Raw genomic sequence first — 25,427 nt, 5'->3', positions numbered from 1 at the left:
CTGAGGATGAAATATAGAGAAAGAGATCTTTGGTGATCTCTAAGGCGCCTTTCAACTCTCCTTTGTCTCATTGGAGCCAGTTTAGAGTGATGTGCGCTGACTCTCAACCCATAAATATGGGATTAAGGGGTTTCTGTGGCCTGCCATTGGTTTTGGGGTCAACTCAAGTTGTCCTTTGCTCTTGACCTGTAATAAGAGTTCCACCTGGTCAAGGATTCACTTTGGGAAAAGACTCATGAGGTTGTGGGATTAGGGATATCCAGAAAAGTATAAATTTAACCAAGCAAACCGCCCTTAGGATAAGTGTGTCTTGGGCTTCAACAAGGAAAGAATCCATCTTGGTGTCACACAGTCAGGTCCCTGCCCCAAAGTGCATGCGGTTTCCCCCCCTGTGGCAGGTTGATTTCCTAATATTGACAGGTGCTGCTGTTTAAGCCCAGTAAAGTTGGACCTATTTCAAGATCTCAGGTGGGGTGCATGCATGCCGAGGGTGGGTCAGAGCCTTCCCATTTTTAATTTCATTTACCTGCTTCTGGGGCCTGTCTCTTTCCACAGAAAGAACGGTTTGTCAAACTGCTGGACCAACTCCACAATTCCCTTCGGATCGATCTCTCTATGTACCGGGTAAGGATGTGCAGATGGTTGGGGAGACCATTATTGTGCATGAATTATCCCATCCCTTTAGGGAGTATGTTAAGTCCCTTTCCTTGAATGCTCAGCCTTGGAGTTAATTTTTTTGAAAAAGTAGGTTTCTAGTTCTTTGTGTTTATATGTGCCTAGCATGTCCCCAGTCAACTTATGGTGACCGAATGAGTTTTATAGGGTCTTCATAGGTGAAGTGGTTTTGCCATTGTCTTCCTCGAAAATAAAGCTTACAGCACTAAGTATTCCTTGATGGTCCCACATTCAAGTACTAAACAGATCTGACACTGCTTGGCTTCCAAGATCAGACTGGATCTAGTGCCTTTAAAGTATTTAAGCTGGCTAAGACATGCATAGGATTTGATTTATTCTTTTATGTCTCCCCTTTTCTGAGCTGAATTCGGCAATTGTCCCCCTTCTAACTTCATAACAAAGTGAAAAGGTAGTGGTGGCCAGTATGTACATGGGTTGATGGATCTGTTCCAGGTTTAGCTTGGCTCTGATGGTAGGCAATCTCTTGTGCGCTTAAGAACCAAAGATCTGCTATAAGGCCATCACCCAAGCTCTGGAAACATCCATGGAAGGCTATAGAGAAACAAGTGTAGCTTGTACCGTATTTGGGAGCACCAGATGAACACACTGTCTTTTTCCCTTTCCCTCCTCTCCAGAATAACTTCCCTGCCAGCAGTCCTGAAAGACTTCAGGACCTCAAATCAACTGTGGACCTCCTGACCAGCATCACCTTCTTCCGGATGAAGGTATTTAACAGAGAGGCTACTTTGAGTTCCAGGAATGTATAGACTCACGCCTTCTTCCCAAAGGGAATGTCCAGGTTGCATAAACCAAAGGAACATCAGTGGCCTTAAGTTCTTTCACCTCATGTGAAGGTAAAATGTAACATCGCAGTATTCGTCCCACTTCAGAAGGGCTTAAATCTGGTTCTTTCCAAACATAATCTTTACTAGCCTTCATGGGAGCTAAGAAAGGTGCTGAACCCTATTCCCGGAACTGCTGCTATAAAACCAGGGCAAACATCCTGTTAGGCGTATTGCAGAAGCATCTGGCTATGTCCCAATTGCCAGGTACGAAATGATAACTGAGATCTTCTGGAGGCATCAGTGATGCTACAGAGATGTAAACTAGATACTTCTCCAATCTTACTGGATCCCCACAAAACCAGGAACAATGGTGCGAGACTTTTGGGTAAACCAGGGGAGAATATATGTAGTTTTTTGTGGCCTTCTCAGGCTCTGTGGCCATGACCTAGAAGAGTTTATTCCTGATGTTTCACCTGCATCTGTGGCTGACATCTTCAGAGAATGCTAAAGATGCCAGCCACATATGCAGGTGAAACGTCAGGAATAAACTCTTCTAGGACATGGCCACATAGTCCGAAAAGGCCACAAAAAACTATGGACGCCAGCTGTCAAACCTTTGACTGGGAGAGTATATGGTTTAGCCTAACGTAGTCCTATATGTGGATCTTTATGCTATGCTGAGGTGCACCAGAGTGGATGCACCACTTCAGAGACAGGGAGCTACCATGAAACCTAATGCGGTAGAGAGTCCACTCTGTTAAGGGGGACTTTAAAGGAGTTGTTCAAGGTGCTGCATGTTTTCCTTAAACAGCTTTCAACACCTTGGAATGGCGGAAATCCAGAAAGGATTGACCGTTCTGCAAATGTTGAAGCCCCCACAAAACCAGGATCTCCATGGTTTCCAATAATGGTACCCTCCACAAACCCACACGCATTGCTTGTGCCACTCTTTCTGCAGGTCCAGGAACTCCAGAGTCCACCGCGCGCCAGCCAAGTGGTCAAGGACTGTGTGAAGGCCTGCCTCAACTCAACGTACGAATACATCTTCAACAACTGCCACGAGTTGTACAGTCGCGAGTACCAGACTGACCCGGTGAGTGGGGGGGGGGCGAGGTGGGGGGGACAAATCCCAGAATTCCATAGCACTGATCCATGGCAATTAAAGTAGTATCAAACTGCATTAATTCTGTAGTGTAGTTGCAGCCATAGTCTTTCAGGAATGCATCCTCTCTGATGCTTCTAGCTTCTGCTAGGAAATATCAGGAAAGAACTGGAGTGAAAGACGGAATGTCATTGCCATCAATCATGTTGATAGGTTCTTGCTTTACCTGATGTGACTTTTCTCTATGCCTTTCCCATCTGTCACTTTCCAGACCAAGAAGGGCGAACTACCACCAGAAGAACAAGGCCCCAGCATCAAGAATCTGGATTTCTGGTCCAAATTGATTACCTTGATAGTGTCCATCATCGAAGAGGATAAGAACTCATACACGCCTTGCCTCAACCAGTACGTATGGAACCAGAACCGTAAATAGAACGGTCTCAGGAGGACCATCCAATGGGTTTCTATGGCTGAGCGGGGATTTGAACCCTGGGCTCCAGAGTTGTAGTCCAACACTCCAACCACTATGCCATGCTGGCTTGGCATGGTCAGTTCCTTTAAAACACAATCTTGTTTTGGGATTCTTCATATTTTTTGGCCATATTTAATGGCGCTGATGAATTGTGGTTGCCATCTTTTTTTGTTCTAAGAACCTCTTCATCTGGGGTATTTACTAAATTTGGCTGATGTAGATGGCTGAGGATTTGTTTTTGGATAAGCATTTTTGGATAAGTGGGGAGAAGGCAAATCTGATGGACCCATCCATCTTATCTACTGTTCTTTCATTATGAAACAAAGCCTTCTCCACCTTGGGGAAGCCTTGGGTTTTTTTATAAGAGCTTCCCAAAATGTGCCGGTTTCCCCACGGATGGCAACATGTGGCAGCAAAGCACTGGGGCTTTCTTCTCAGTGGGGACCCATCCATCCCATGACATGGTTTTTCATTATGAAACAAAGCCTGCTCCACCTTGGGAAGGACTTATTCCCTGTCTCACTCCTTCTCAGGTTCCCTCAAGAGCTCAATGTTGGGAAGATCAGTGCCGAAGTGATGTGGAACCTTTTTGCTCAGGATATGAAGTATGCAATGGAAGGTGAGTCTTCTCCAAGATTGTTTTGGAAATGTCACTGCTGTCAGGATGCTGCCAAGACCTGACAGCAGTCAACAACAACCAAACACTTCCACTTTAACTACCATGGTTGTGTCAGATGGGATCCAAGGACTGGCAATTTAGGGAGGAGCCTTTGATCTCCTTTAAATAAACCCTTAAGATTGAAATTCAGGTTGGAATCAAGGGCCGGTCCACCAATGTCTTCTGCAAGCTCATTTCTTGCACAGAAAACTGCAACACCTTCTTGTCTTTCTCCTACAGAGCATGACAAACATCGGCTCTGCAAAAGCGCTGACTATATGAACCTGCACTTTAAAGTGAAATGGCTATACAATGAATATGTCACGGATCTCCCTTCCTTCAAAAGCCGTGTCCCTGAGTATCCCGCGTAAGTCTAGCGTTTCCCCCTGCTTTGCTTCCATTTAAACCAGTGGTTCTCAACCTTTGGTCCTCTAGATCAGTGGTTCCCAAATTTAGTTACTCCAGAGGTTTTTGGACTTCATCTCCCAGAGTTCTTGACTGTGTGCCAAGGTAGCTAGGGCTTCTGGGAAATGTAGTTTCAAATACCTGCCTGACCAAAGTTTGGGAACCACTGCTCTAGATTTTTGAGACTTCAACTCTAAGAATTCCTGAACAATGAGCATTCTTACTGGGACTTCTGGGAATTGAAGTCCAAAACATCTGGAGGCCCAAAGGTTGAGAGCCACTGGTAAAACGTAGATGGGAAACAAAACCACCTACGACCCCAAAGATGACACTGAGACATTTTTTTAAGAGACAGCTACTGAAGAGCACACGACCAAATCTATATAACAGAATCTCACTCTCCCTCTTTTTAATTTTCTCTTTCAGGTGGTTTGAGCCTTTTGTTATACAGTGGCTGGATGAGAACGAGGAAGTTTCGCGTGATTTCTTGCACGGGGCTTTGGAACGGGACAAGAAGGATGGGGTAGTGTATCCCTTTGGAGATCTGTCTCAAGACATGCATTTCAACAACATTATAAAGGGAACAGCCAAGTGTTGGGTTAGAGCTGGGATTGCCAGGCTTTTAAAACACCAATAAGGAACTGTCAAAACGCATGACATGCAAGGCTGACAATTTTCTGTCTTCGTGAAAATCCATATGTGGCTTCCTTTTTGGCATGCGCCTACTCTCCCGAATCCTTTTGATTCGTATCCTAACTATCTGTACCAGCTTCAGAAATGCTCACTTGCTCCTGCAACTTGGCCTCATCTTTTCTCAAAATGCCCACATACCCCAATACTGGATTTTTTCATTCTATTTAGTCTGGACAAAAGGCCATGCTTTCCAGCTGTCGAGAAAGGGATATTCCTTATAGTAAGAAACACCCGCGAATCCCATAAGGGACAAGCTTTCTGGTCCTCAGATAAGAGAAATCCCTTAGAACAGTGGATCCCAACCTGTGGGTTGTGATCCTTTTGGGGGTCGAATGACCCTTTCACGAGGGTTGCCTAAGACCATAGGAAAACACATATTTCCAATGGTCTTAAGAACCGAGGCAACCATAATTTTATAGTTGGGGGTCACCACAACATGAGGAACTGCATGAAAGGGTCACAGCATTAGGTAAGTTGAGAACCATTGCCTTAGAATAAGGGATATCTTCCAGCCCCATAAGGGACAACCCTTAGAATAAGTGACACCTGCCAACATCATAAGGGACAAGCTTTGTGGCCCTCAAATATGGGACATTCCTAGTTGGCAAACCTAGTTGGAGCACACATTGAGCATCAGTCTGCTGTGACAGCAAATATATATTCAAAGGGGTCCTGAGCACATGAATTTGCCTTATTCTGAGTCAAACTCTTGATGCATCTAATCCAGCATTGTCAACAAAGATTGGCAGTCATGCCTTTCCAGTTTTCTTCTGATTTTCCATCCTAATGGAGCTATTCCAAATTCTGAATCCCTTCCCCAGAAATGATCTGCCTCTGCCTAAGGCACCTTCTGGTGTCCCTGCAGAAGGACCTCATTCTGCCCTTCAGCCTCTCTCCTTGTCTTCCTCTAGTTCCAGCAAACGTCTGAGCATGCCCTCTTCTCTTGCTCCGTGGTCGACGTCTTCTCCCAACTCAACCAGAGTTTTGAGATCATCAAGAAGCTGGAGTGTCCTGACCCACAAATTGTGGGCCACTACATGCGCAGGTTCGCCAAGGTAAGGAGGGGATCCATTCACAATGTGGCCCAGATTCATGTCTGGTTGGTGGAGCCCTTGTCGGGCGATCCATGAAGGAGGGGGTTGTTGTGTTGTCAAAACATACGAAAGCTTGAACAAAAACCAAGAAATAGCCAGCAATGGGAGATTTTTACATTCAGCCCAGATGGTCAGCTTTTCCTTGGAGGAGTGACCTTCTTGACAGTGCTGGATTGCAAGCCTCGTCATCCCCAGCTGCATAGCCAGTACTGGCAGATGATGGGAGTTGTTGTCTGACAACCACATCTACTCCACTTCTATGGTAAATTCTTGATCTAATCCAGTGACAGCATTCTTGTGAGGTGCTCTACCATCTCTTCTCCTTGGTTTGCTTTTCAGACCATCAGCAATGTTCTTCTTCAGTATGCTGAGATCATCTCAAAGGATTTTGCCTCCTACTGCTCCAAGGAGAAAGAAAAAGTGGTGATGTATCCCATGCACCTCTCCCTACCTTTTGTTTGACCACCTTGACTCCTTTCCCTTAGCATGCAGAACTAGATTCCCCCCCCAAAAAAAAAAGTCCAAGGAGGGGCAGGGGGCACTGCAGAAGTGGTTCAGAATTGCCCAAAGGAAGTAGTCCATGCAAACTATAGGAAGCAGTTGTCACCAAAAACACGGGATGTAAGGCATATCTATCCCAGAGAAGGCAATACGAAGATGGGACACGGTAACTCTTTTGAACCATCTGAAGGGCAGAGATGTAATTCAAAGCTTTCTTGGGACAGATGCCAATTTTGCTGCACCCAAAAGGTGGAGGAGATGTGTCCTCTATTACTCCTAAGCTTTAAACAGCAGGGAATTTGGATCCAGCTCATGTTAGAAGAAACCTCCAATTCGATAAGGGCCGTCCAAGCATGGGGCAGATTATCTTGGAAGGCAGTGGGATCTCCCTTGGAGATACTTCAGCAGAATTTGGACATCCAACTGCAGTGAGGATGGAAAGTATGAAGCCATGCAGAGGTCCTTAGACTGGACCGCTCTACCTTATTTCCACACATGGAAAGAGTAAGTCCAGAAAGCTAGGGAGAGCAAGAGCAGCTTTTTAACCTTTGGGTGCTCAAGAGCCCAACCATCTCTATTTCTTTATTTTTAAATATCATCCCATGCTTGTGAAAACAACACCAGAGGAGAGAGGCAACACCGCAGCAACCGGTAGCCAGCACAGTCAAGGTAGGCATATTACTATTTGTTATTTAAAAGGATAATTTTGATTAATTCTCTTTTAGCTAAGAGGTCTTGGATGAGTGGCGGAAGTTGTGCAAGGCTATGTCTTTACCAGTCTTTTCTCAGCATCAACATTCAGGATGATATATTAATCTATTTTTCTTGTTCCTTATTTATCTTCACATTGTCATCGTTTTCTCACTCACTTTGCCATTTCTGTTCCTTTATGGGTTGTGAGAGAAATGTGGGTTGATGTTTGATCTTTCATTTCACTTGCCTTGGTTTGCTAAGTGGGTTTCAGCACTGGCACAAGATCTCTTTGTCAGCTGTACAGATTGTAGCAGCCCAAACTTTTGTTACGCAGGCCTGATTCTCCAAAGCTCAAGATATCCAATGGCCCACATATAATATGAGCTGGTAATATGAGGTTTCAGTTAGATGCGACCCAAAAACTATGTTCTCTCTAGGCATTTTCTAGGTCCTCCAGTGCAGTTTTATGGTATACTTCCATAGAGTCACACTGGAGGACCTAGAAATGCTTAGAGAAGTGTCCTCTCTAGGAACCTCTAGGTCCTCCAGAACATGTCTATGGTCATCTTCTGGCAGAAGCATACCATAAAATCTCACTGGAGGACCTAGGACATGGTGTCTTCTGCCTCATATTACTAATGGAGAAGTTAAAAAGTAAGAATATACCCCTCTTTTTCACTTTGCCTAATCAGAACCAAGGATGCTAGGATGCTAAATAGCCCCATGGGTCACATCTTACTCTCAAGGGGTTGTTATCATGTATCATCAGTAATTTCCTTGGACTTGCTGCCTTTGCAGTGCATCCAAGGAACAAGCTTGAGAGCAGCAATAGAATCACTGAACTGCAGAATCCTAGGATTGGAAGAAGAACCAAGTTCAACCCCTTGCCATATAGGAATCCAAGGCCTTATTCCCATTATCTTTTAAACCGGATCGCAATTCGGTTTGAACTGGTTTAAATGAAGCTGGTTCCCACTTAAAGTGAATCACTGAAGCGATTTGCTGAGGGGGGCCCATGCACCAGACCCATTTAACCCGCGTCTTTTTGATGCTGATTTTTTTCACATCTTTTTCGATAAATCAATTCTGCGCAAACGTGAACCAGATGCGGATCGGAATCGATTTAAATTTGCCCTTTGGCTGGCTGGAGTGGGTCCATTTTAAACTGAATCATGTATGAATGTGAACCACAAGTGGATTATTTTAGAGGGGAAAATGTGATCAGGGAAAATGTAGTGGGAACCACGCTCTGCTGTCGAATCGATCCATCGATTCGGATTGCACACCGATTTATGTATAAGGGCCAATGTAGCCCATAACTAAAGCACTCTTGAAAGATACTCTTCCAGCCTCGTTTTAGAGACCTCCAAAGATGTAGGCAGGGTTTTTGGGAGGGATGCCACTTGGCTGTGTCCAATTCCACATGATGGAATCATGGATTTACGATTCCACCTTTTCAGAAATGTGCACCAATTGGGGGATGCTCTGGTTCTATTTCTACTTCCCCAGGTCAATGCCAAACTAATGACAAGAGGGGCAACACAGCACTGTGTGAATTCCTGGACATATTAGAGTCATGGGAAGTGGGATAGGTAGATCTCCCTAGGAAAAAGTACCTTGACATTGCAGTTATGGTATAATTGGTTTTTCCCCCTCAATCTCTCTTCTAGCCCTGCATCCTGATGAATAATATACAGCAGCTCCGTGTCCAGCTGGAGAAGATGTTTGAGGCCATGGGTGGGAAAGAGGTTTGTCTTTTGAAACTAGCTTAATTGATTAAATTGAGCTCTGATCAGATTGTGGTAGGGTTGAGCAGTTGTAGGAGAGTCAGAAGGAGGAGAGGCATGGTAAGCGAGCATCAAATGTTACACAGCCACTCACAAGAAACAAGCAGTCATGAAGAACCAAGCTGATGAAGTAGACCCAAGGTGGGCAAAATGTCCCCCAGGGATACTTTTATGGCTTCAAGGCCCCCCAAGGGTCCAAAATGCTCCCCAGAACATAGGACCATAGAGTCAGAAGGGACCCTAAGGGCCACCCAGTCCATCTTTCATCCATGCAGGAACATACAACAGATGTCCTCTAGGAAATGTGAGGGGACGCTTTACTGCCTTTTGGTCCCCCCTGGACCATTATAGGGGTAGGGGAGGATTTCTTGAAAATAGGGAGTGACTTCTGGTCACTTTGTGTTATTAAAAAAGACCCCTCTGGGGTCTAAAACAGCTTCGGTGTCCCTAAAACATGGTGAAAATGTCCCCACACCTCCTCAACTAGCAGCCTGTCTCTACTGTTTTACCCTGGAGGAACCCTGGAAATGATTTCCATCTCTTGGGGAACCTTGCATCAAAACTATTACCGTCATCCCTCCATATTTGCAGGTTAAGCATTTGCACATTTGATTATTTGCGGATCACCGGATTTGCCGCCACCTCCGCTGTTGTGGAGTATGCAACCCAAGAAAATGTGCTCTCTAGGCATTTTTAGGTCTTGAGCCTCTGCTGGAATTGCACTGGAGTGTGAGAAGGTTCTCCAAGTCTCAGCTCAATGGGGTAGAGATGAAATTCTATGCCATTATGGATGCTTCTTGCTGCCAGTGACCGATGTTGCTTTCTGTCTTTCCAGCTGGACACTGAGGCCAGTGACATCCTCAAAGAACTCCAGGTGAAACTCAACAATGTCTTGGATGAGCTCAGCCGGGTGTTTGCAACCAGGTACAACTACTTTAAGGCGGTCAGTCAGAAGGATTTTAACATGAGGTCTTCTGCTTTGGGGCTTGGATAGGCCAGGCATTAGGTAGTTTTAGAGGCTACAAACGGAGTGAAACAGTCAGGCAAGGAAAACATATAGCCTAATGGATCAGATCAAAGGGCTCATGAAGTGAAGGACCCCAGTGGCAACCCAAGGAGGAGGAGATGATGATACAATGATGATGATGATATTAATTCAAGGAAGATGTAATTGTTAATCCTGATAGTTAAACAGTGCTGCCATATGCAAAAGCTAGGTGGACTTGTGACCTAATCCAGCAGGGCTCACCCTAGGTCCATATGATGGGGAAACGGAGACCTAGCATGCAAGGGCTCCATTTCCTGGCTTTGCCTTCCCCCAAAACAGCTTTCTCACCCAGTTTTAGCAGAATGTCCAGTGCAACTTCTCTGCTTTCCTTCCAGTTTCCAGCCACACATTGAGGACTGTGTGAAGCAGATGGGGGATATCTTGAGCCAGGTGAAAGGCACAGGCAATGTCCCAGCCAGCGCCTGCAGCAGTGTGGCTCAAGACGCAGACAATGTCCTACAGCCCATCATGGATCTTCTGGACAGCAAGTGAGTACAATACTACTACCACCACCACTTCTCCTCCTCTTTCTCCTTCTTAATTTATAGCCTGCCTCTCTCCCAATAATGAGACTCAAGGCAGCTAACAACATCCTTAAAAAACAATACAGCTAAAAAGCTATACAAAAGTTTCAATAAAGCTACAAATAGAACAGTATGCAAAGGGATCTTGTAGCACCTTTGAGGTTTACTGAGAGAAAGAGGTTGTACCAGAAGCTTTGGTAGACTTAGTCCACTTCCTCAGATGCATTTCCTATTAACCATAAGACATTCAGACTCTCTCTCCTGTTAACTGGAAGATGCTCAACTTCTGTCTCCAGTTCACCGGAAGATTCTCACTCTTAATCTCGCATTAACCATAAGATAGTTACTTTCTATCTACCATTAACCACAAGATCCTCACCCTCTGTCTCCTGTTAAACATAAGATGCTCATCTTTTCTCTCCCATTAACCATAAGATGCTCATCTTTTCTCTCCCATTAACCATAAGATGCTCATCTTTTCTCTCCCATTAACCATAAGATGCTCAGCTCTTTCTTCTGCCGGTGTTTCTTCTCCAAAGCTCAACCCATTTACCTTCTTTCTCTTGTTGTTTTCTTCTTCTTTTTCTTCGGCCAGCCTGACCCTTTTTGCGAAAATTTGCGAAAAGACTGTCTTGAAGCGCGTCCTGAAGGAGCTTTGGAAGCTGGTCATGAACACCATGGAGAAGACCATTGTGCTCCCACCGCTCACGGATCAGACGGTGAGTCCTGGTCCCACGGAGGGTTACAGGGATGGACTTGAACCTCTCCCCCTCCTTTCCATTCCCTAACAGTCTGGGATTGTGGAAGACATGATTGTATGGTATGCAAACACAGAAGTGTCTATTGACAAAAAATATACACTGGACAAACAATTCAGAATTAAAACAGTTTCTTGGCTCCTGTGGATGTTAGGATGTGGTTTGAAACATCAAGGAGGATGCTGCTGGTTAAAAAGCTTGGAAGCTGTCAATATGGGCTCATTTTCTTCATAGCTTCCTTTCTCCTCGAGACAAGTCAACATGGAATAAAAGGATAAAATAATCTCAATAAGAAATATGCACATATTTCGTACGCATATGTGTATGTGTCAGTGTCTTACATATATGCAAATACATGCAAAGATCGTCCATTGATACATAGAAACTTGAGGCAGATTACAGTTTTTGGGCACCCAGCCTAGGATGCCTTGGTACAGATTTTATATAGATTGTTAAAGAGTGGGATATATCCATAAAAGTTTTTTTCTGTGGATCCAACAGAATGGAGTCAAGGATGTTCCCTTTTCTCCATTTCTCAGATCCTTAAACTTATGAGGAGAGTGATCAGCGAATGCATATCTTCTATAATCTTTTGTATCACTTAATGATAAAGCGGGGGGAAGACTGGAGCAAGATTTAGTTAAAATTAGGAGAAATCAAGGAATGGGGCTTTTGGGTTTGAACTATGCTTTGAATATCATCCCACCCTCATCTGGTAATTTCACAATGGACTCTCAGCATGGATTTTTCCACTCTCATGTGGGAAATGAATTAGCCTGAGTTGCATCTGTATTTAAAGTAGGGTTAAGATACACTTGAGCATTTCTTGCCTAAGAGAGCCTTATGAAAGTTGTGGGGTTGCCATAAGTCAACAAGGCAACCTAAAGACATGCATGCACACAGAAACGCATGTGTGACCTTCCCAATGTGGGAATAACCCTTTAGAGATATCTTCACATTGTTTGGAAAATGGGTTATTTGGCCCATGCGTCCCTAAACTAGAACATGAAAACATACCAGCAGGTAAAATAGAAAAGGCATTGTGGTGTCGTGGTTTGAGTGCTGGGCTAAGACTTCAAGAAACCAGGGTTCAGATCTCCTACTTAGCCATGGAAAGCCACTGGGTCACCAGTCACACTGTCTCAGAGCCTCCAAGGAAGGCAGTCTTGCCAAGAAAACGCCATAACAGGTTTGCCTTAGGGTTGCCCAAAGTTGGAAACAACTTGACGGCAAACAGCAACTAAGCACCAACAGAATTTGGGCTCATGATGGTAGGAAAGGAGCAGCTTATAGGTTTGTGGAACCAGAAGCTATAAATAAGAGATAGTGGTTCGTTCGTTCTTTATTTATTTATTTATTTATTTATTTATTTATTTATTTATTTCTATGCACCCCATTTTAGAGTCTTGAAGGGTTTCTGGTTTACGCTTGCATGGGACAGGTAGAAAACAAGTTACACGGATAGCACACAGCAAAGATACTTTGAGTTAGATGCCCATTTCTGTAGTCAATTCATTCTAGTTTATTCTTCCTTCATCTTCGCTGAAGTTTCCGTTGAAAGAAAACCAGTTCTTGGATGCAAAGACCTGACTTTCCAGGATGAACTGGCTAGCATCAGGGAGGTGTTGTGGGTCAACTGTTGTTGTGTGGCAAGGACAGGTTGTAATGTGCAATGTGTGCAGGGAAATGAGAGCAGGGTTTGTGGGGATTGATGGGGATGGTCTACTCATGTGACGGTTGTTCTTTCCAATTGCTCCGCTCCCTCCACCTGGGCAGATGATTGTAAGTATGGCAGGTCACCCCTGTCTCTCTTGTCTGTCTCTTTTCTTGTCCATGTGCCTTGCGTCTAGTATCCCCTGCCCTTTAACCAAAACTATATAACTTGAGCTGGTTTATCTGTCATTCTGTGGTGGCTGCGTATCTCGTCCCTTTGTGCCTTCTCTCCCTGCTCCTGCCCCCCGTCCCCAAAATGTCTTGGCCTCTTCTTGTTATCTGCCCTTCTCCTTTCCCCTATGTTGCTGAGCTGCTTTGTGACAGCTGTAAAGTCTCAGTGGAAAGTCCGCTCTCCCACTTCATGCCGTCAGATTTCTGTACCTGGGTTGCATCCAGGGATTATGGGGAGGAGGAGTTGCAGGGGTTGGTGAAGAGATGGAGATGGGATACATGGTTGGCCATGGGTAAGAAGGATCAATTGATCAATCTTTTTCAGGGGCATCACTAGGGGGATGTGGGAGGTCAGGACCATATAGTGACACCCCAGAAGAGGTGCTGGTGGGATGGGTCTGTCTTCTGGGTTCGGTGCAGTAATAGCGAACCTTTTGGAGACCAAGTGCCCAAACTCAAAGGCATTCCCATACCAAATGTTACCCAGTGTCCAGGGGACAGGACTTCAGGGGAGGGAGACTTCCCTGGAGACAGCTCAAGGCCTAGGAGGGTGAGGGGATCATCATCATCATCACCATCTTTTATTTATATCCCGCCTACTCTAATTAGGAGTGAGGCAGCTTACAGTATAACAGTCAAATCATAGTAAAATAACAATATACAATAGTCCTAAATTCCACCACTCCCACATAAAATAACAATTAAATCACAGTCTACTCAATGGGTGGCTGAATTATTCTGGAAAGGCCTGTTGGAAGAGGTCCGCCTTGACAGCTTTCTTAAAGCTGTTCAGGCTTGTACTGTGAAGGATCTCTTCCAACAGGCCGTTCCATAGTCTGGGAGCGGTTGCCGAAAAGGTCCTTCGTGTCACCATAACTGTTTTGGTCTTCACCAGTTGCAATAAATTCCTCCCAGAGGACCTGAGGGCACAGGGTGGATTATACAGGAGGAAGCGATCCCATAAATAGGTTGGATCCAACCATGTTCCTCCTCTTCCCCTACCCTCTCGTCTCTCTGTGTGCCCTCAGAAATGGCTTCATATGCCAGAAAGGGCACACATGCCATAGCTTCACCATCATAGGTCTAGTGAGTCTGTTAGCCAGGTGGGAAAGAGAGAAGACTCATAGTATTTTTGTGTGTTTTTCGGGGTACGTGGCCATGTTCTAGAAGAGTTTATTCCTGATGTTTCACCAGCATCTGTGGCTGGCATCTTCAGAGAATGCTGGCATGAAAGAAAGTTGGCATGGAAGGGTTGGAAGAGAGTCTTCCATGCCAGCATTCTCTGAAGATGCCAGCCACAGATGCAGGTGAAACGTCAGGAATAAACTCTTCTAGGACATTGCCACATTGCCCAAAAAACTCACAAAGAACTATGGATGCTGGTTGTGAAAGCCTCGACTTCACATTGGAGAAGACTCACTTTCACAGCCAGGTGGGAAAGTGGGTCTTCTCCCATTCCCACCCAGCCAACAGCTCTGCCAGCTACTTGGGAAAGGCTGTTGAAGAAAAGGAGGGAAGGGGTATTTAAAAAATAATCTGCACCAGGGATCAAAAATACTAGGTATGCCGTTGATCCTGTTATTAGGATTCAAGTAATATTAAACTAACTGTAGCAGCTGCTCCCAAATTTTGGACCTCTAGGTGTTTTGGACTTCCACTCCCAGCTTGGCCAGCAGTCAGGTACTCTGAGAGCTGAACAGTAAAACCATCTGGAGGGACAAAGTTCAGGGCCCACAATCTATTGAATTAAAAAGCACAGGAAGCATTTGTTTGAAAGCTTCGCTCAAAACAGCACAACATTAAAACAAAACAAAACAAAAAAGACAGATTAGCTAAAACATTCATATTCCCAAATGCTTGCTGGTGGAAGGACAGCAAGGAAGGTGCAAGCCTGGCCTCCCTAAGGAGCTCCAAAGCCTGGGAGCAGCCACCAAGAAGGCCCTGTTTCCTGTGTTTCCATCCAATGAGACTGGGAAGGTTGTGGGATTGAGTGCAGGGCCTTTCCTGAAGACCTTAATGCTCAGGCAGACTCCTGTAAATGATCCTTTGGCTTAGATCTCCTCCTCCCCTTCACCATTGATCAATTTGTGATGTTGTTTCTACAGGGGACTCTCTTAAGAAAGCACGGCAAAGGGACTGAGAAGGTAACTAGCCGTTCCTGCTCTTTGACTGTCTGTCTGTAGCCATTAGGGCCAAAGAGAGACCTAGCGGCTCCGGCATCAATGCCCCAGAAATCTCAAGGAGGCCAGAGTACTTGGTAGTTTGTGTTGTCGAAATGTGTTCTGTGTTGTGTCTTCCTTTTTGTCTGAGCTGGGAGCAGGGGAGTGTGTTGGCTGGTGAGGTTGGTGAGATGTTGACTTGGATCTCCGAAGGCAGCGGTTCCCAACCTTTGGTCCTGCAGATGAATTGGACTTCAGCTCCCATCGTTCCTGACTGTTAGCCAAGTTGGCTGGGGCTTCGGGGAGCTGAGGTCCAAAACAGATGAAGGTCCCACGTTTGGGAACTACTGTCCTTAGGGACATGTTTGTGTCTGTATTGTGTAGATGTGATGGATGAGGGTCATATGTTGTCAAGTCGTGTTGAGAATCTCTACTACATGACTATGACAGTTCAATCCCACTTTGTCATGGCTCTGCCCAGCAGAGCCTTGGGATTTCTAGTATGTTGTGGGACTTAGAATCCTCTGCTAGAGATCTCTAGTTCAGGGGAGTGGAATCACAATTCCCATCGAGGGAAGAATGCTTCCAAGGAGATATTTAGAAAAAGAAAATGTTGGAAGCACTTCTTAGGAAATCCTTGAGAAGTCACTCCAGCAGAAAACTGGTCCCAAAACACACAGCAGAGATGCAAACCTTTGGGAGGGAAAGCACTGAGAAACAGTTGACATCTCCAGTAGGCGGCATTCAGTTAAACCAGTTGGAAACTGGTCCCAGAGCATGCAGCACAGATGTAAACCTTTGGGAGGGAAAGCATTAAAAAATGCCAGTATGTGGCATCCAGTTAAAACAGTTGGAGACATGGTGGAGCAACTTTCCTCTACTCCAGGTGGGTCTAACTAGAAGACCCACCAACCCCAGCCAATAGTATAGTGCCAAGGTGGGGATGATGGGATATGTAGTCTGACTTGCCTTGAGTTTTCCTTTGGCGTAACGGTGGTGTTTCTGATGCTGCAATGGTACAAACCCTCCTGTTCTTTTTCCAGAGTAGGGGGAAGCCGTCCGGTCACACTGAAGTAAGGAACCACCCTTTCGATTCTTTGCCCGCTTGGTCTCTTTTCCTTCCCCACCCTTCCAACTATACCCTCTGTCTGTAGAGTTTCCCCCTGTCCATCTTGGCTGTGGTCTTTTGGGAGTCCACCTATGTCTGTCTTTCTCCTCCTGTCCTCCTTTTTCCTCCAACTCTCTGGAGCTGGCTGCTCTTTGGAGCTGTGTGCTAGATGGTGTCTTTGTGGATCTCTGTTTGGAAAAACCAAACCCTGGGAGTGAAGCCAGTTTTCCTTCCCCAGTCTTGTTTCAAAGCTTGCTTTTGGCCTGGCTGTTTGCATGGGGAGGGGATCGGTTGGTATGGCAGGTGGACAGTGTTGAGAAGAACCATATGGGCATGGAATTGGGGACAGAGAGAAAGGAATAGGCAACAAGGAGGTGCGGAAGAAATGTAACAGGGCAATTCTCTCTCTCTTTTTAAAAAAGCATTAAGCAGAAGGGGATGGAAGTGGACATGGTAGTCTATACATTCCTGCATGTGAAGTGGTTAAAATGTGTGTCTTAGAGTCACTGCTAAGACATCCATCCTATGTCATGGCTTGGGTGTTGGACTAGGAATCTGGAAGGCCAGGGTTGAAATCTCCGCTCAGTCCTGAAAACCCATTGGGAGACCTCTTAGCCCAAAAGAAAGGCAATGGCAAACCCAGTGGTGTCATTGGGGTTGGGGGTCACCCTAGTGCGACCGTCGTATTGGTGTCTATTTTGGAGAGATAAGATTTGGCAAGAGCCAGCATGGTTTGCGCACTGGACTACGACTCTTGAGACCAGGGTTCGAATCCTCGCTTGGCCATTGAAACCCACTGTGTGACTGATACAGCCATTCTTTAGCCAAAAGACTGAGGAGGGTTTACTTTTTTAATTTAAACAGTTAAAATAAAAATGAACTGCAGGCTCATTTTTGTTACATTATTTGACAAAGGCAATTTGCATCTGCCTGGGTCCCTTTCTTTGTGTCTTCCTGCATGGCAGGTAGTTGGACTAGTGGGTTCTTAGGCCCATTCCAACTCTACATCTTGTACAAAAGTTAAAATAGAATTAAGCTAGCAATAGAATCAAAAGCTCAATAGGATTCTGGAGAAACCTATCCATGCTTGAGCCACCGCCGACTGGCGCTCATGTTGGTGTTGGGCTATCTGCAGAGTACATTTTGAAACAGGATTCACACTATTCTATATCTGTGGGAGATCCCTTCCTGGACTGAACATGGAAATGCAAAACCGGCAGAAGCATACCATAGAACTGCACTGGAGGGCCTAGGAATGCCTAGAGAGAACGTCTCTCTAGGAATCTCTGGGTCCTCCAACATGACTCTATGGTGACCCTCTGTTGGAAGCATACTATAGAATTGTATTGGAGGACCTAGAAAATGCCTAGAGAGAACTTTTTTTGGACTCGGGTAAGTGAAACCGCAGATACCAGTCCTGTGGGGATCATACTGTACTGGTAAAATTGTCTGAAAGAGGAATTCTCTGCCATCTCTGGTGTTGAAGGCAGGCAGTCACTCCACAAAGCACATTCTTTTGAATGCAAGCCATACAGTGTTAGCTGTTGGTTAAGAGTCAATCCTGTATCATAAATCACTGTTCTCATTTGATTTCTCATTTGCTAGGCACTTGGCGACTCTCAGCTTCCCTGCAATAGAAATGTTTTCTCTCCCAGATGTTAGTAATCTTAGTGAGTTGGTACGTGAGGATCTGGTTGAAAAGGCTGGAAAGCAGAGCTCAGTTCTATGCAACAGATTTGCAGGTTGCAGAACTGTCACTCAGTTCTTCGCAATAGCTTCTGGAGCCACAGATCAGAGCACAGCTTCATGCCATGGCTTTCAAGACTAGAAACAAGGGCTCAGTTTCATGGAACAGCTGCCCAGCTTCTACAGATGAGAGCTTAACTCTGTCCCACAGAGTTGCAGGCTGCAAAACCAGAGCTCTTTTCTACGCAACAATTTCTGGAGCTGGAAGGCAGCTACACACAGCTCCAATGCCACAGTTTTTTGAGCTGCAAACCAGGGTTCAGCTCTGTGCAACAAATCTGCCGCCTGCACACCAGGGAGAAGATCTTTGCCATAGCTTTGGGGCCTGCCAACCAGAGCACAGCTCCATGCCATAGTTTTCTAAGCTGCAAACCAGAGCTCAGTGTCAGGCGGCATCTTCCCAGGCTGCAAACCAGAGCTCATCTCCATGGCACAATTTCACAGGCTGCAAAACACCCGGTTTTCCATTAGCTAGAAAACCAATTTCAGCATCACATGTGGAGACTCTTCCAAAGATGCTTTCCCTGGTGTTATTTTTAGCCACAAAATCTGTCTCAGGGTCAGTTACCTTGCCGCTTTTTGTTACCCTCTTGTACCTCGCCTTCTCCTCTTTCTTTTTTCTATCTCTCCTTTTTTTCTCCCTCTAGGGCACACAGATGATCTTCAATGCAGCCAAGGAACTGGGCCAGCTCTCCAAACTCAAGGTAAGAGACCTGGAATTGAAACTGTGGTTGCTTGCATTCCTGAGTCAGGATGAGCAGAGGCCTGTTCTGCTCCTGAGACTGACCCAAAATGTTTTGCTGCCTGAGGCAGAGCAGCAAATGCCATTCCACCATTACAGCTATATCTGAGTCAAGGATTGATATCTAGATGAACTTTGAAAAATGGGATGATGGTGTAACATTGTTTTGGAGAGCCAGCATGGTGTAGTGGTTTGAGCATTGGACTGTGAATCTGGAGACCAGGTTTGAATCCCTGCTCAGCCATGGAAATACAGCCCCAGAGCAAGGCAAGGTAAATAAACCCCTCTGAAGAAATCGTGCCAAGAAAACCCCATGAGATTGCCATACATTGGAAGGCAAACAAAAACAATACACTTGTCCCTCCCTATTCACTAGGATTGGGGCCACAAGACCCCTGTGAATATAGGGAAACTGCAGATAATGAAAAAACCATGTTTTTACGTGAGAGGACACCTCTCTAGGAATCTCTAGGTCCTCCAGCACAACTCTCTGGCCAACGTCCAACAGACACTGACCATAGAGTTGCACCAGAGGACCTAGATATTCCTAGAGAGAACATATTCATCGAATCCATGAATAATCAAATCTGCAAATATCAAAGCCACAAATATGGAGGGATGAGTATATTTTCTTGATAGTTGGGTCTTGCCTGTAAAGAATGGTTGACTTTAAAGGGGGGGTGATGAGTCCGTTCTTGCATGAAAGACCCTTACCCACCAAGGTTTCTTCTTTCCAGGACCACATGGTGCGTGAGGAAGCCAAGAGTTTGACACCCAAGCAGTGCGCCGTAGTGGAACTGGCCCTGGACACCATCAAGGTAAGGAGCAGTGCGTCCGTACACAAATTCCTCAAACCCTGTCCAAAGTCTTGAACCTGAGCTAAATTTCAGTATATACACTATGAGTTGATCTCTGCCAGGGATCTCCTCTAAAGAGCCAGCATGGTTTGAGTGCTGGACAAACAACTCTGGAGATCAGGTTTTGAATCTCTGCTTGGCCTTGGAAACCCTTTGGGTGACCTTAGGCAAGTCACAGTCTCTCAGCCTCAGACGGGAGAAAAGGCAGCCTTGATCTGAATAAATCTTGCCAAGAAAGCCCTGTGATAGGCTTACCTTGCGGTCGCCATAAACTGAAAACGACTTGAAGCCACACAACAATAACAATAGCAGCAGCAACAACAAGGGATCTGCTCTGGGAAACCTTACTGTGTCCCCAAATTCTTTAAGGTATTTTGGGCTTCATCTCCCACAATCCCAGACTACTGGCAACGTGGCTGAGGCTTCTGGGAGCTGGTCCAAAATCTCTTAAAGGGCACATTTTAGAGATCACTGCCTTAGAGTGATAGTGTATCAGGGAAGCCAGTGGCTTTCCATGTTCAGATGTGCAGAGAATCTGCCCTGGGTTTCTTTCCAAACTGTGAAGGCACTCTCTGATGTGCTGAAAACTATTTTTGAGACTAAGGACCTAAACAGACAGGCCAAAATAATGCTGCTTTGGGTCACTTTGGAGGTATCTGTTTAAATGACACACACCTCTTAAGAGGCCAGAAGCTGCGCCAAAGCTGCGCTCCAGTCCTTAGGTCTGGAAGCCATTTCCAGCCTCTTAGGACGCATGCATAATTTAAACAGCATACTTCCAAAGTGACCTGAAGCAGCTTTAGTCTGGCTTGTCTGTTCAGGCCCAAAGTTTAGCATCTTAGGTAGCTGAAAACAGGTTCAGCATCATCTCCTTTGAGGATGTTTTGAACACGTCGGAGAGTTCTTTTGAAATTTCCTGTGGTTTCATTGGATGCCAATGATCCCTCGTACCCAACAGGGATGCCTGGAACTTGGAGGGATTCCATCTTTTGGACCCCAGTTCCCAGAATCCCCTAGTCACAGCATAGCCAGTGGCGTGATTCTGGTCTTTGATTCCCCCTCTCCCCTCCCTTTTCTGCCAGCAATACTTCCACGCAGGAGGAGTCGGACTCAAGAAAACGTTCTTGGAGAAAAGCCCCGACTTGCAGTCCCTGCGCTACGCCCTCTCGCTCTACACACAGGCCACCGATCTTCTCATCAAGACCTTCGTCCAGACGCAGTCCGCACAAGGTAAGCAAGACCAAATGGCCTGGTGGGGCTGCTATAATGTCTTGGCAGTGGGGTGGCCAAATCTCCTCCTTGGAGGTTCTCAGTCTTGGGTTGGTTAGGGCCACTGGGGTTTCTTCCCCAGACAAATGGCATGGATTCAGCAGGGCTACCTTTTAATTGTGGAGTCTCCATGTTCAAGGGCAGTCTATTTTTGCAATAACAGCTGCTGAGGAGCAAACCTTAGGGATGGGCAGTGGTCTTGAACTTTTCGTGGACTGGTTCCCTGTTTCAATGGATGTTGGACTTTGGGGGTGATCTAGACCAGTGGTTCCTAACATTAGGCCTCCATTCCTTTTGGACGTCTGATCCCAGAAGCCCCAGCCCACTTGGCTAACAGTTAGAAATGATAGGGGCTGAAACCTGGAGGACCAAAGGTTGGGAACCACTAGTCTAGATCCAGCAAAGCATTTTATTATAGTTGGTGAGTCTGTCTGTGACTATTGACCAGGGTAGTTAAAAAAAATCCCCATGAACAGCATTATTCTACCTCTGAGTACTAAACATTGAGGACTAGCAACATGGGAGGGTGGCTTTAATAGCAGGGATCTGGCTGGGCATTTTGGATAAAGTGCAGCTGGATTAGAGTCACCCTGTCTAGCCTAAACCATAAGGGTTGCCTTCTTGGTTTCTCTTCCGCACCCAAACACACAATCCTGTATAAACTACAACTCTCTTGATGGAATAGGTAGACATTTCAGGGGTTTTCTAGGGGGAACCACATTCTGTTTCTAGAACCATGTTTCTGCCACCCAACCTGGTTGTGGGAGTCAGGGTTTTTCTAACCTATCTTTTGAATTCTCCAGCTGCGTCTCAGAGCCAATGCCTTTGCTGATCTTCCTTTTCTTTCTCTTTCTATCTCTTGCCTCTTTGCATACCTCTTTTGGCACAAACTTTCCCTTTCCCATCCTTTCCTTCCTTTCTTTCACTCTCTTTTTGCTCTCTGTCCTGTGCTCCTTGCATCTTACTGCCTTCTTTCATTCCCTTGCTCCTTTTTTACTCACCATCTTTCTTATCTTTTTTTCTCTTTACCTTTATTTCTTTACCTTCCTCCCTTGAATTCTCTTCTTCCTCTGTTTTTCCTGTGTCCTTTGCATCCATCCTTCCTTTTTAAATCCTTTTTTCTTTTTATCTATTCTTTTGTTCTCTTTACCTTTCTTTACTTCTTTTTTTCCCTCTCCCTCTTTCCCTGTGTTCCTGACCGCCTCCTTCCTCTTGTCACTTCTTCGTTTCTTTTCTTTACTATTTCTCTATCCTTTCCTCCTACTTTCCTCTCTTCCTCTTGACCTTCCTTCCCTACCCTTTTCTCTTTCTTTCTTTCCATCTTTCTTTCTCATTCCTTCCTTCCTTTTCCCATCATTAGTCCATGGTGGAAAAGGTGTTAGGTTTACTCTTAGTGAAGAAACATATCCCGAAAAGGGTACGTCTTGCACCGTCCTCCTGACACTCCTCCCTTGCCTCAAATGCACCCACCCCAGACCCCTCACCCCACTTCCAAACCCATTGCCCCGGCCAGGGCTAGTAAAAGTCCCAGAATTCAGTCCTGGATGGGAGCTGAAAGGGAAAGTGTCTAGGCAATGGGTGGCTTCCACTCCTGGTTTCAATCCAGAAGTTGTCCAAGGTGCTGGATCCAGTTCCTCAGCCTATTCAGTGCCTTGGAGAGCTCCTTTAGAGCTCATGAGAAACTTGGATGGATTCATTGCCCAACTGAAGTGGAAGTCCCCAGCCACCATTGAGTCTAGGGCTGGGATGACCACTTTGTGGCGGCATCTGGACCTTTCCCCTTCCCCTTCTCTTTCTTCTCTCTCCTGGCAAAGGAGCCTTGAAGCTAGCCCTGCGCCGGGTGCTGATGTTCTCCTCTAGTTCTCCCTTCCTTCTGCATCAACTGCATCAGAATGAACCCCTTCCTGCACTAGCATCTCAACCAATGGAGGAGGAATTGGGAATGGGGAGAAGACCTTCAAGAGGGTGGGCTCTGTGTGGGTTTGCACTACCACTTCGTTCCTGTGCTTTTACACCTTTGGCATTCGGGAGTGGTTGGTTCGCTCAAGGCTCCTCACAACTTTGGTTTCTGGATCAAGCGAGTCTCAGCATGCGGCTCAGGAGCTGGGACAATGCTACCTTTTAGTGGAAAGGGGGTACTAAGGCATGCGGTGGGAGGAGCATGCGGGGCGGGGGGAAAGGCTGTGGATCCAGGCCATCACCAAAGGCTTGACCCTCTTCTCCCTTCCCTTCCCTTTCCTTCCCTCCCTGTTCTTCTTTCTTGCCTTGAAATCATTTCAGGCCATGCTCAAAGATGAAACACCTCTCAAAGCAATTAACACGGTAAAACTCAATACGTCCAAAGTCAAGAAACATCTCCCCCAAAAGAAATGGTCACCAAGAACAATAAGCAACATAAAGCCAATCCAAATACAGTTACACTTTCAAATCCAAGAGCCACAGTAGGTTTAACCTAAAGAAAGGGTTTAAGGTGTGGGTTTGTTTTGGAACAGAAAGGGGACAGTAAGTGACTTCTGCTCCCTTCCTGCTATTAAAACAAGGCCTCTCCTGGGCCCAAATTCAGCAAAATATGGTGAAGATGTCTTATGTGCCCCATAGAGGGGATATAGAGGCCAAAAAAATTGTGAGGAGTATTTGTGGTGGAGGGATATGACTCTCCAAGACCTCCTGTGAGGCTAATGCAGCCCCTTAGCCATTCACAGTTACCCACTCCTACTTTACAAACACACTATTAAGGCTCCGGTGCCTAAATTTTTGCAACATGTGATCCATACCAGTGCCCAGCCTGTAACACCCTCCTGCTGGCAAGGAGGAGGGATTAGGTAGGTGTTGCTCCATCTGTCCAGATTCTACATCTAGAGAAGTCCAAGGTGCCCAATGCTATTGCTCTACTGTCTCATCCTTTCTCCTCCTCCCCTTTGCAATTCTGTGACTCCTGTGTTGGACTGGCATCTCTCTCTGGTGCCATCCAACACCCCAGCGAGAGGGTCTTGACCATCAATCTCCACCCTGCCCATCTTCTTCCACCTCGCATCGTACTTTTGCTGCATGTGGAACCCCTCCATGGAGGATGCCTGTTTGAATGATGGATCGATGCCCTGCTTTGGGGACATGATGGCGGGGGGAGAGACCGAGGAAGGGGAGGGCATCAATAGCGAAGGTCAATGTAAAGTATAGGAATGGTCTACATTGCTGTTTGGCTCAGGTCACGGAAGCTCACGGTGGGAGGAAGAGGATTTGCGTTTCCTAGCAAGGGGGGGCTATGCAAAATCATTCAGACTTTGGTGAATCCTGTGCCGGGAAAATGTTCTTTTTTTAAATAAAGATTTCCAAAAATGAGAGCTTGAGTGAGGCAATGACCTGAGCCCATCATCATGTTTGTAGGAAGGCAACAAGGGAGGTCCTACTCTCACCTTGCACCCGCTGAAAGGGATTACCCATCCCACTGTCCCCAGACATCCTGGACCCAACCGCAGGTTGTCCTGGTCAAGGATAGTGGGACTTGTAATCCAACATGTTTTGTACAGGTTGGCAAGTAGCTCAAGGGCTAACTTTCTGTTCCATATCTGGGGGAGGGGGCTTATGCCTCCCCACCGACACTTTGCGGCACAGGATCCGGAGTGGATGACCCAGTTGGCGAAGTCTCTATCCATGTGGAACTGATCACCCACCCTGGCACAGGAGAGCACAAAGTGACCGTCAAAGGTGAGTGTTCAACTTGTCGCTAGGTGTTGGAGGTTAAAAAAACCTTCCTGCATGAAGGCAGGATTTGGGCCTCTGTCCCTAGGCAGATGGACTTTGGAGTCCTTGGAATCATAGCCAGACTTGAATAGCTGTCTAGTGGTATAAAGATGACAGATTTCACAGAATCATAGAAATTGGAAGAGACCCCCCCCAAGGGGCCATGTAGTGCAATCTCCTTCTGCCATGCAGGAAGACACAGTCAACGCCCTCGTGACAGATGTCCATCCAGCCTCTGTTTAAAAGCCTCCAAAAAGGAGACTCCACTACATTCCCAGGCAGTGTTTCCACTATCAAACAGCACAGTTCCTAATGTTGAAGTGGAATCTCTTTTCCTGTAGCTTGACTCCATTGTTCCAGGTTCTGTTCTCTGGAGCAGCAGAAAACAAGCTTGATCCATCCTCTATATCAGGATGAAATATGATATAGAAAAATGATGTATAGCGTATACTTCTTTCTCTTGCCATTCCAGTGGTGGCCGCCAACGACCTCAAGTGGCAAACCTCGGGCATCTTCCGACCCTTCATTGAAGTCAACATTATTGGCCCGCACCTCAGCGACAAGAAGAGAAAATTTGCCACCAAGTCCAAGAACAACAGCTGGTCCCCTAAGTACAATGAAAGCATCACATTGTGAGTAACCCTTTGGTTTGTCCTTTCTTTAATGTGCGTTGATGCATGGGTTGGTCATTTGGTAATCTCACAATACAGAATTCAGCCCTGGCCC

The 25,427-nt window shown here is 45.9% G+C and overlaps 1 protein-coding gene across 1 annotated transcript in view; it reads left to right on the top strand.

The window, feature by feature from the left end:
• The window catches only part of LOC149308365 (protein unc-13 homolog A-like), a 107,157-nt gene that overhangs the window by 77,473 nt on the left and 4,257 nt on the right, over positions 1-25,427 (top strand). The window contains exons 28-49 of the mRNA XM_089535642.1: positions 556-624; positions 1,311-1,400; positions 2,419-2,553; positions 2,834-2,967; positions 3,568-3,653; positions 3,933-4,059; positions 4,524-4,620; positions 5,702-5,845; positions 6,224-6,307; positions 7,010-7,054; positions 8,749-8,826; positions 9,701-9,789; positions 10,249-10,401; positions 11,033-11,156; positions 15,185-15,223; positions 16,282-16,311; positions 18,740-18,796; positions 19,572-19,652; positions 20,774-20,921; positions 22,321-22,377; positions 24,573-24,665; positions 25,174-25,333. Of these exons, the coding sequence (XP_089391768.1) occupies positions 556-624; positions 1,311-1,400; positions 2,419-2,553; positions 2,834-2,967; positions 3,568-3,653; positions 3,933-4,059; positions 4,524-4,620; positions 5,702-5,845; positions 6,224-6,307; positions 7,010-7,054; positions 8,749-8,826; positions 9,701-9,789; positions 10,249-10,401; positions 11,033-11,156; positions 15,185-15,223; positions 16,282-16,311; positions 18,740-18,796; positions 19,572-19,652; positions 20,774-20,921; positions 22,321-22,377; positions 24,573-24,665; positions 25,174-25,333 (2,120 nt within the window). The remainder of the gene's footprint in view (positions 1-555; positions 625-1,310; positions 1,401-2,418; positions 2,554-2,833; positions 2,968-3,567; positions 3,654-3,932; positions 4,060-4,523; positions 4,621-5,701; positions 5,846-6,223; positions 6,308-7,009; positions 7,055-8,748; positions 8,827-9,700; positions 9,790-10,248; positions 10,402-11,032; positions 11,157-15,184; positions 15,224-16,281; positions 16,312-18,739; positions 18,797-19,571; positions 19,653-20,773; positions 20,922-22,320; positions 22,378-24,572; positions 24,666-25,173; positions 25,334-25,427) is intronic.

This window comes from Sceloporus occidentalis, unplaced genomic scaffold, assembly GCF_023333645.1.
Source record: "Sceloporus occidentalis isolate IW3139 unplaced genomic scaffold, rSceOcc1.0.p SCAF_8, whole genome shotgun sequence".
NCBI classification, from domain to species: domain Eukaryota; kingdom Metazoa; phylum Chordata; class Lepidosauria; order Squamata; family Phrynosomatidae; genus Sceloporus; species Sceloporus occidentalis.
Note: the sequence above shows the minus strand (reverse complement) of the source record. Positions and strands in the feature narration are given on the sequence as shown.